This window comes from Schistosoma mansoni, assembly GCF_000237925.1.
Source record: "Schistosoma mansoni, WGS project CABG00000000 data, supercontig 0148, strain Puerto Rico, whole genome shotgun sequence".
Taxonomy (NCBI): Eukaryota; Metazoa; Platyhelminthes; class Trematoda; order Strigeidida; family Schistosomatidae; genus Schistosoma; species Schistosoma mansoni.
In genome coordinates, this window is record NW_017386045.1 from 187,485 (window position 1) to 198,172 (window position 10,688).

A 10,688-nucleotide genomic window follows, 5' to 3' on the forward strand; every position below is an offset into this window, starting at 1 on the left:
CAACACCAAAAGGCAGTTCAGGAACAGGCTAAATCCAGGCTTGTTAAAATATGTAGTGGTATTAGACACTAACCACACGACTTTTAAAACCGAGCACATGATTTCTGAAATGATTTATGTTCAACAATTAACAAGAAGAGAAGGTTACCAATGGAGAACGCGGGAACATTCAATAATTCTGTCAGATGGCATGGCTCAGTCTCGCAGACGTGGTTCCTGTGTAACTTGTATTTGCGAACATTAAATATATTATGCTATCTTTAGTCTAAATATCCACTTTAGAAACGCCAAATGTTATCTCGCGGATCGTTACGATACGACGAGTCAGTGTAGACAATGATGGGAATTCCACGAAGGATCTCGTAGATTAGGTAGTCAAATCAAGATATTTTTACAATTTTAGGATTAGGTCCATTATTACAATAGTGCTAATAATGAAGTAGACCAAAATTCTGTGAAGGGACTTTGCGTATGCTGTTCTGTAGTGTCTGGTACCGTGTCAAGCCCACATAGGTTATTCCAACTTCTGGACAGACCAATTCATCCATTCATTACAACTCACATTTCGACCTTGTCAATTATTCGTTTATTAACCGTGACTGTTTTTATGTGAACGTTCGGGTGCTGATTGCTTACCGTAGTCATCACGTTTCTGTAACTTACTTTGTCTGAACATGAATATCGAGTCACGCTTCATCAGAACGAGTTGAGTCGCCTGTCTTTTCTACTGCGCGTCACTTCGACTCGTTTCGCTTTTTTCAATTCGTTTCTTTGTTTGTCTGTTCGAATCAACGATTGAACAGAATTAAGCATTCAAACTTCATTCTCGTATTTGGTTTATTTTATTCCGTTATTCGTTAACGCGAATTGAGTCGATAATCACATACGAGCGTTGGAGGTATTTATGTTTCCACAACAACATCCGTTTGATTCAACCAGAGTCATACATACTGCCATTAAAGTTGCGAACTATATGCTATATTTACGACTGTTGTTGTCGTTACATCCTAACGAAGAATAAATGGATGGTAATTGCTAGAAATTATTTACGGACTATAATTACACATATTCCCATTGGATAACCATTAAATGACTAGATCATATGTATATCCATATTCCTTTTACCATAAGCTTTTATTCGACCTATTAACTATGATTGTACGATTTACCATTCTTAAGTTATTGTCAGTCTATTTGTTACAGCCTCTCATATAGCCACTCTTGGCTTGATCCTATATAACTATTATTTTCATGCTGTGGTGTGACGCGGTCCGGTCTGCTTGTATATAAACCAAGCGTGTCCGAAATATACGATTATTATGGTGGGGGCCGATATTGTGCGCTGGATTCAACGGTTAATGCTGTACCAGAAGGACTACAATGTATTGGAAGTTGACATAAGGCTGCCAGTGCCGTTTTGACGTATCATTGGTTCCGCAAAAAAACGAGGTCATATAAGTCAGTATTCTGATTGGCGATTTTGTCACGTGGTAATTAACAGGGCGAAGGTCATGGCAATTGCTTACGTGGGTTTTGGAAAAAAAGAGGTCATAATAATTGGGAAAGATTTTCGAGGTTAAAAGATGTTAATAATAATGATGATAATGGTAGCAGTGAAAAAATGGCATTTTCTCGAACAACTGCAGTTGCTATTACAGCAGCAACAGCAGCAGCAGGTGTTGGCTTCTCAACAGAAACTCCTGGAAGTGGTTTTGGAGGGACCTTCTATCCAATCAGATATTCCAAACCACAAAGGCTTCGAGTTATATCCCAGTCTACTCCAGAACTTATTTTTGATGCAAATGGTGGTCATACGTTTGAAACATGGTTTGGAAGAACAGAATATATTTTCTAAACAGAACTTGTCACCGTGGACGACGCTAAGAAAGTCCGGTTACTGTTACAGAAACTTGGTCCCAACGAGTATCAAAAGTGTGAAAATTATATCCTGCCTAAGCATCCTCAAGAAGTCAGTTTCGATGAAACCGTCAACATTTAAAATAAGATGTTTTGCGAACCGATATCACTACTTCGTATCCGGTATGACTGTCTACAATGGACTAAAGAAGCTGATGAGGACTGTATAGTAGCAGCAGGTAATTGAGAATAAGAGGCATATGTGTGCATCAATGTATTCGTGAGCGATAATCAGTGTGTCATGCTATGGGGATTCAAAACGAAGAAGGAAGACATAAGGTCATGCGTTTTCAAGCAAACATGTTACAGACACTCATAGTATATGTACCAGTTGTTAGAATCGGTGGAAGAAATGCAGATAGTAGCAATAACCAGTTGCAAAATAAGTCTGTCCCAACTATCTCCACACGCTTCATGATAAATCGGTGAACTCACAAATATATCTTGAGACCGCTACATATTTGAATTCTGATTTGACTGGGTTGGTATACCTCGATTATAAAGGTGTTATGTGTAAAAGCGTTGTGAAACTCCTAATACCTGTGGCATCTTAAAAGGTAACCACCGGAATATTGAACATCAAATAAATAATACTCAGATACGTCCTCACTTTGTCTCACAAAGAGTTTCCCTCATTTTGGATGCTCTATCCGACTAAGTGAGCACAAGTCTCTCAGTTGATAGCTGCACGAAGAGACCTGATAAATACGAGCTCACACATGGATTACCATCTCCTACTTGGACTAACTGTACCTGACATATATCTCGAGACCTAACTACCATCATCACTACCATGTATCAACAGCTTATTCTTTTGTCCCTCTTTCTGCCGTTTTACTCGCACACTTCAATTTTCCCACATTGTCTGGCTCACCAAATAATTAACTTAATACTTTCTACAAATTGTTTTCTCGTTGCATTCGAATTTTCACTTTATTTATTTTCACAATGCAACCGGACCGACTCCTCCCTGGTACTGTGACGGCTGATGGTTTCAGAAGCCATACAGCCATGAATTGGATACACTCACTTGGATTAACAAATATATAAACCCATGAATAACTACCGAACAATTAGTATTGTTACAGTCGAGTGACTAGACTACTGCCCATTGTATATTATCAAAGAGTTGAAGCCTTAACAAAACCACAAGGAGTGAGCGAAAAGAAATCCATTGGCATATAGAAACTTATCACTAATATATTGGATTTTAGACAAGCAGTACAATGAAACATTGGACACGGTCTTTTAATACTTCACTACTTTAATTTACTGCTACAGTTTGCACAGTCAGGTTTTCGAGAGAGTTGACGATGTATGGAGGTTCTATGTCTGGTAAAGATGATGAGTACGATTATCTGTTTAAAGGTAATAAAAGTGGTAGCAATTTATCTCAATTGAAAAGTTGTACTGATCGGAGATTCGGGTGTCGGGAAAAGTAACTTACTCTCACGTTTCACAAGAAACGAGTTTAATTTGGAGAGTAAAAGTACAATCGGCGTTGAGTTCGCTACAAAGTGAGTCTTTAGTAAATATTAATAATGGCATCTAGGAGTGTGGAAATTGATGGAAGGACTATAAAGGCCCAGATCTGGGATACTGCTGGTCAGGAACGTTATCGAGCTATAACAGCTGCGTGAGTTTACAACTTTTTATGTAAATAGTTCAGTGCCATATCTAAAAAACTGGCGAATATTGGTTTTTAGTTTTTGAATTGCTTTTTTAGTTGTGCTTGCTCTTCCTAATGATTGCACAAATATATGTTGTAAAAATAATTGCGTCCAACTAAAACGCAGCTGTGCACCGATTACTTAATGTAGTATTTTACCAAAGTATCTCGACATTATACGTTTTTTGGTAGTCTTAAAGTGCACAGGAAGTCGAAAGTTTGGGTCGTTGTACTTATTTCTTTTAATTAGTCTGAACAGTGGATAGATCATCATCAGAATAAAGCACAATCATCCTCAAATTAGTACATCGTGGACAAGCAAGTTGATAATCATTCCATGTATTTTAATGTGTAGAACCCTGATGTTAAATGTTCATGCTTTTTGAAGGCAAGACGTTAGGATGTTATTAAAGATGGATATTGGTTGACAGTGGAATCCTGCAAACACGAGAAAATCAGGCTGGCTTCAGACCTGGTCTTGGCTGTATCGACCACATATTCACCATTCGTCAAGTTTTAGAGTACAGACACGCTTGTCGGCGTCCGACAATGATAGTTTTTCTTGACTTGAAAGCAGCATTTGACTCTGTAGACCGAGAGGTTCTGTGGGAGTGTCTGTCATTGAAAGGTGTACCTGAGAAGTACATAAACCTTGTGAAGGCTCTTTACTCGAACACTACCAGTCGAGTGAGAGCTTATGGCGGACTGTCATATGATTTTACAACTTCAAGTGGTGTCCGTCAAGGCTGTCCACTATCTCCATTTTTGTTTAACTTCATTATAGACCTGTTGCTGGAAATAACACTCTCATCGACTCCATTTTCAGGAATTGATCTACTAGGAGGTTCACTTATCGACTTAGAATACGCAGATGACATAGTCCTGTTTGTTGAAGACGCTGACAAAATGCAAAGTCTTCTGTTGAAACTGAGTAATAATGCCAGGATGTTTGGGATGCGTTTCTCCCCATCCAAATGTAAATTGTTACTCCAGGACTGGCCTGCGTCAACACCTGAACTAAGGATAGGGAGTGAAGTAGTCGAACGCGTCGACAACTTCACTTATCTTGGAAGTCTGATCAGCCCTAATGGGTTGGTGTCTGACGAAATCTCTGCACGGATTCAGAAAGCTCGTTTGGCTTTTGCCAACTTACGTCACCTATGGCGAAGACGAGATATCTGTCTATCAATTAAGGGACGAGTATACTGTGCAGCAGTTCGCTCTGTTCTACTTTACGGCTGTGAAACATGGCCATTAAGAGTAGAAGATACTCGTAAGTTACTAGTATTTGACCACAGATGCCTTAGAAATATTGCTCGCATCTGCTGGGATCACCGGGTAAGTAATAGTGAGGTTAGACACAGGGTATTAGGGAATGATGGTAAATCAGTTGATGAGGTGATGAATCTTCATCAACTGAGATGGTTAGGCCACGTGTTACGTATGCCTGAACACCGATTACCACGACGCGCAATGTTGACTAGTGTAGGGGATGGTTGGAAGAGAGTTAGGGGCGGCCAAACCAAAACATGGCATCAGTGCTTGAAGTCACTAACTTCTAGTCTGAGCCATGTTGGTAGATGCAGACTACCTGGTTGGGGTCCGCGTGACTATCGTAACCAATGGTTGGAGACTCTAGGTGACATGGCTGAGAATCGATCACAATGGCGCAGGTGTATACACTTTCTGTCTTCCCTTAAACATTGAGATTAAAATTGCTTCATAACTTTTTTCCTTCCTATGCTATATCCTTATATACAACCGTTCTTTATATACTACCACCACTAAATTAATTACTTCTATGAATCCGGTGTTCATCTTATTGTGCTAACGAGGTAACTTGGACCGATGCATATATGTGCTTGGTCGTACGTTGTCGCTGACTGACCTGAAATCAAGTTAATTTTAGTATTGTAGTATGTAAGAGGTCTTTTGACATAGTATGTCTGGAATTTGGCCCACTTTCGTTTTTTTAACTTCGATAAAGTTTTAATTTCACTAAATACCTTCAGACGTAATTTACGACATATTTTAATGTTTTCTCTTGAAGCTATTACCGTGGTGCTGTTGGTGCGCTGTTGGTTTACGATATCACGAAACGAGAGACTTTCAACAATCTCGAACACTGGTTACTCGAGTTACGAAACAATGTTGAACTAGATATGGTTGTCATGTTGGTTGGTAATAAATGTGACCTTAGGCATCTTCGAACTGTGCAGACGGAAGATGCGAAGCTTTGGGCTGAAAGGCATGGACTTTTTTTTATGGAAACCTCAGCTTTGGAATCCACCGGCGTTGAAAACGCTTTCTATTACATTCTTAAAAGTTAGTTTTATATTTTAAAGCATGATGATTTAAGTTTTGACTGAAAAGATAAACTTAACTCAGTGAATTAGGTTTTGTTTTTTCAATGCTTTTTGGTTTATCCTTTCCATAGATCACGTTAGCTCACCATTTAACTGGGAATCTTTAGGGCTTTAATATTTAACGAGGTTCGTTGGTTCTCGTCAACAAAGTACCCCGAAGAATAAATATTTTGCTAGGATGATAATGGTTCATCTTTGTTACCACATAAAAGAATAGTATGAATCTGGCTGCAAAATGATGTCTTTGTTTCTCAGTGAATTTAATGTTGGAAAACTGTGTTATGTTGTACAAGCATGTTCGCTGAGTCTCTTACATTGAGAGTAGGAGGTGAATATTCAATAATGGAGCTGTGGCTTAATGGTCAAGGCGTTCGACTTTCAGCCACTGAGTCCCAGCTTCAAACCTCACTCTACTTACTTTGATTCAAGCAACCGTGTAGTATCACTGATCTTCACACTTTGAGTGTATCTCATACCCACGCACCATCTAATTCAACCCTTACATTGTTAGTAGCATTGTCAATTTTTACTTTTGAAGTGTTGTTTTGTAGTCTGATGTACGAATTTGTTGTTCTTTTTTTTACGTGTTACATTGAATGGTGAGCGGAGAGCGGTTTTATAGTATTGGTCTATGAATGAAGATGTATTTGAATAATAATCTTGTATTCATCAGTGTTATTTGGTATTTGAGGGATATTTGTTACGATTTCCGTCTATTATTACTTGATTATTGGTTTTTGTAACTTTATAAAAGATTGAATGTGACACTATACTATATCAGGGTAAACGTCAGTATCACTGTCCATGACACCTCTTGTATACGTCCTTACTTTATCAATATGATGATGTAACAACTTTATGTTTACGGTTTATGGACACATTTAGTCACCGAAATGTTGTTAAATCTGTGCCTTCACTTCCATGTATGAGATATACACCATAGAAAAAGGGTGTAGAAATTAATTACCTGAACATTCGGTTGATGTTGGTGAACACTAATTTGCCTAATATTTCTTAGCGTTCCTGAAACTGCCATCTACCTACAACGTATTTTTGCTTAGATGGAGTTGAGTATAAATACTTTTTCATGCATATATTTGTAGATAAAGTACTACCCAGATACATTAGTGTATCTCAACTTCTGTACAATGATTCTGAGATTAGTATAGTAATGTTATCATTTTGCTGAATGAACGCTCGATCATCGAAAGCCGTCCAACATCCTTAACTCAGTGAAAACGGGTTTCACATAAACAAAGCAAAATTGTTCATGTCAAACCTTTGTGCACCTGAAATTTGAGAACTATGCTAACGTCGTGATGGCACCAAAGGTTATAGGTTAACATTATCCACTCCTGTTCCCTTAATATATGTAGGCTAATGCCGTTTGTCATCTCGTCAACAGGACTCCAATCCAATCATATACACGAACTCGTCAGCTATTACCAATGGCTCAACATCAAAGGGCAGTTCGTGAACAGGCTCAGTCCAGCATTGGCTTCAAAAAATCCAAAAATATCATCATGAAGTCTCAAATCGCTCAACAATACATATTCGCCACCAACCGATTATCATGTTACAGTTATTATTATAGTGCTAGTTGCTTTTGTCTTGACAGCTTTCTAACATAAACCTCATAAAATGATAGGCCCTGAATGGTCAAAGATTATTGATGGAATAGGTAAATAGCAATGACAACTCATAACGGACTAGATTAGAAGCAAATGACTATTCTTTACTCAATACTAGTCGTTTGGAACTTTATAGAGAATCGTGATATTTCTCTGTTGAGTGTACACTTGTCAAACTGGAAGATTTCGTAATTAGTGTGTGTTTGATAACCAAGGAACAATCTTCTTCAAGACATAGTATTATATCCTGGATTCCTCATCAGGAATTATAATAAACGGAATTGTGAAAAACTGGCATTATCATTTAAACGCTATTTGCATCATTTGGCATTCTAGAATTTGGAAAAAAAGACTCACATCTTACCTAGAATCTGTTATTCCGTTTTGCGATCCGCGAGCTCCATTGCCATCCATTAGAATCTTTATTGACCTATTTTTAGCTTTTGATTTGTAATATATCTCAAAGACATTTCATTTTAAAAGTTATCACTTTCATCTACATGCCTCAGATACATAGTGTAGCTGTCGTGTTGCAGTTTGACTATCCAAACTTAGTTTTCAACTGTTTTGTGGTTATTGTGATCAATGGTTAGCAATAAAATAGCGACCCATTCATTGTTACCATGCTTAACAAGAGCTTTATTGTCACTAATATTATTATTTTGAAAAAGAAGTATATATTTACGACTTTATATCTTTAAAAGTGAATTCGCTGAAAAGAGAACTCGTCACTGGACCGATTTTTCTTATTTTGTGTCTCAATGGGTATATTTCGTTAAACATGCATTTTAATCAATGAAAAACTACAACCACATCAACTGGTTTTGTCTCATTGTTTAGAATCATATGTCTAACGTTAATTTTAGTGAGAAATTGGCGAAACTGGAGATAATTTATAGATCTTCAGGCGTACTTTATCAAACTTTAGACACTCATTAGTATTGAGATCAAACGTATCTGTTATTTCGGGTTACAAAGTTTGAGATTTTACAGCGTTTTAACCTTGTTGAACACACAGGAACTTCCCACAGCGATTGTATTCTGAAATCGTCATAAAAATGACTGACTAGCTATATTTAAGTGAAAACCTAATGTATTGTGTAGATGGTCGAGAGGAAACCCTACCCCTTGCTAGTTGATACTCGTCACTAATGCGTACCTACAACCTTGAGAGGGAACTGATGCTTCTCAGCATATTGGAACTGATTTGCTTTGGCCAACGTCACAGTATAAGGGGTTATCACCGAGCTATTCGAACCATGACCGACTTCTCATCGGAATCAGTTGTTTACAATTGATTGATCAGTGAGTAGTGGCAGTGACCAGTGTTGTGTTTGTCTAGTCTTCTAGTGCTACTGTTCAAATTCTACCAATCAGGTGTGTAATAGTCTTCCAATACATACACGATTTCTCATATCTAATAACCATTATTGTGCGTCAGTAAGATGTGTATGTGTATGTGGGTCTACCTTTAAATCTCTGATATGTTGACAGACATTTCATTAAATTTTATGTATAAATGCTAAACATTTGATTTGTAGTCATATTGTTCTCTTTATCATTTACATTCTGTCCAGCTATTTTTGAGGCTGTCCGTTCACATCCTCCAGTGAGTAACGTCGACATGAAAATGTCTCCATATAATAATCAACCGATCGTTTCACCGAACACAGACAGTTCAAAAAGTGGACGACGGTGTTGTAGTTAGAAACAAGGAAATAATCAAATAAAAATATGTTTCCGTTTCGTATGAGAAGAATTGATCAATTATTTTTCTGTAAACTATTATTGCCAATAAATCGATTGATTGATTGATTGATATCAGTAAATCAACAACAAATCAATGGATGAAATGTTTATGTTAATTGTAAATTAGTGATGGTTGCTATTGTCTTTCTTATTTTGTACGTTAACGATTACTGATTCAGTCTCCACTGTCCCTACTTATTCCTCATTTATTTTGTGTGGATGAAACCATTTGCATTGACTTTTGTTTTGTTCACATTTTGACTTTTCATGTGTTCGCTTTTGTGTGTGTGTGTTTGTGAGTTAAAAGGAGAGAATGAAAAAGTGGAGACGAGTTGTTGTCATCGTAGTAGTCGTAGTGCAGCATCGTTTCGAATATTTCTCCTCTCCCCTTCATAGCAGTTTTATCTTATTGTACACAAGTTTAAAATGTGGGAAGAATGGACACTGAATCTTTGTTGTGTGGATCATATGAGAGTAGTGCTTTGATACATTCACTCACACAAAACTGAAAAATGAAGAACTAAAACGATTGAGTAAGTTGTTAATGAGCATAATGGGAGACCACACTACAATGACATTGCAATCCTCATCACCACCATTTATCGTTTGTGTATGTGTACAGCTGTGTTTTACCCAGTTCATTATTTAATTGAGAACTTTCTAGTGAACTGTATAGTATCTGTTAACAACAACAATAATTCTAATTGACGACATGCATACTCACTGGTACATGTACACACCTTTTTGCAGCACTATTCTTTCCTTCATTATCTATTACTTTGATATTTTGACGAAATGAATTCTCATTTGTTTTCTTAATGTGTGCAGAATAGATTGTTTTGTATGACTCTGTAAACTGTGTTTCTGCTTGCTGTGAATTTCCTTTTATACTAACTGTATTGTTATTGAACTATGCTAGATGATAACTAAGCTCACAGACTATATTAGTAGTAAAAATACTACTAATAATACATGAGGACGAAGTGGATATTCAGTAGAAAGTCGATTTACCTAGTTTTATCTCTTTTAAACAAAACAAACGAATTTGTATTATATGTATTATGATGTGAACTGTGTTTCTTAGTGAACTAATTTTTCTCTTCTCATCAACATAAATTGATTTTTATACCCAAAGTTGTGTTTTTAGGTTTTTGATGTTGTCATGTGATAGGATAGAAGTGTAATGTTTGATTGATCAGTTTTTCGGCAATCTGATGTTACTAAGGAGACTGAGGAGGAATCTGTCAATTGATCTTAATTTGAAATTCATTTTAAGTGTTGCTCGCTACGAAGTCAATAGATAACTGTGCAATGTTAAACACGAAAAGTGAATCTGCATATTGTTAACATTTTGTT

The 10,688-nt window shown here is 37.1% G+C and overlaps 1 protein-coding gene across 1 annotated transcript; it reads left to right on the top strand.

Annotated features, from left to right (window-relative positions):
* Positions 1-3,175: 3,175 nt before the first annotated feature.
* Smp_005670 (rab11, putative) lies at positions 3,176-10,463 on the top strand. The gene is made up of 5 exons (XM_018799331.1): positions 3,176-3,285; positions 3,323-3,434; positions 3,470-3,553; positions 5,637-5,911; positions 9,161-10,463. Exons 1-5 carry the CDS (start codon positions 3,231-3,233, stop codon positions 9,289-9,291), a joined length of 657 nt encoding a protein of 218 aa, XP_018646610.1. The 5' UTR covers positions 3,176-3,230; the 3' UTR covers positions 9,292-10,463.
* The last annotated feature ends 225 nt before the right edge of the window (positions 10,464-10,688 follow it).

Excerpts from the sequence above, each read along its gene's own strand:
- Smp_005670 (XM_018799331.1), top strand. The coding sequence starts at position 3,231 with ATGTATGGAGGTTCTATGTCTGGTAAAGATGATGAGTACGATTATCTG. Across the intron at positions 3,435-3,469 it reads GGCGTTGAGTTCGCTACAAA|GAGTGTGGAAATTGATGGAA; the intron begins GTGAGTCTTTAG and ends AATGGCATCTAG. Across the intron at positions 5,912-9,160 it reads TTTCTATTACATTCTTAAAA|CTATTTTTGAGGCTGTCCGT; the intron begins GTTAGTTTTATA and ends CATTCTGTCCAG.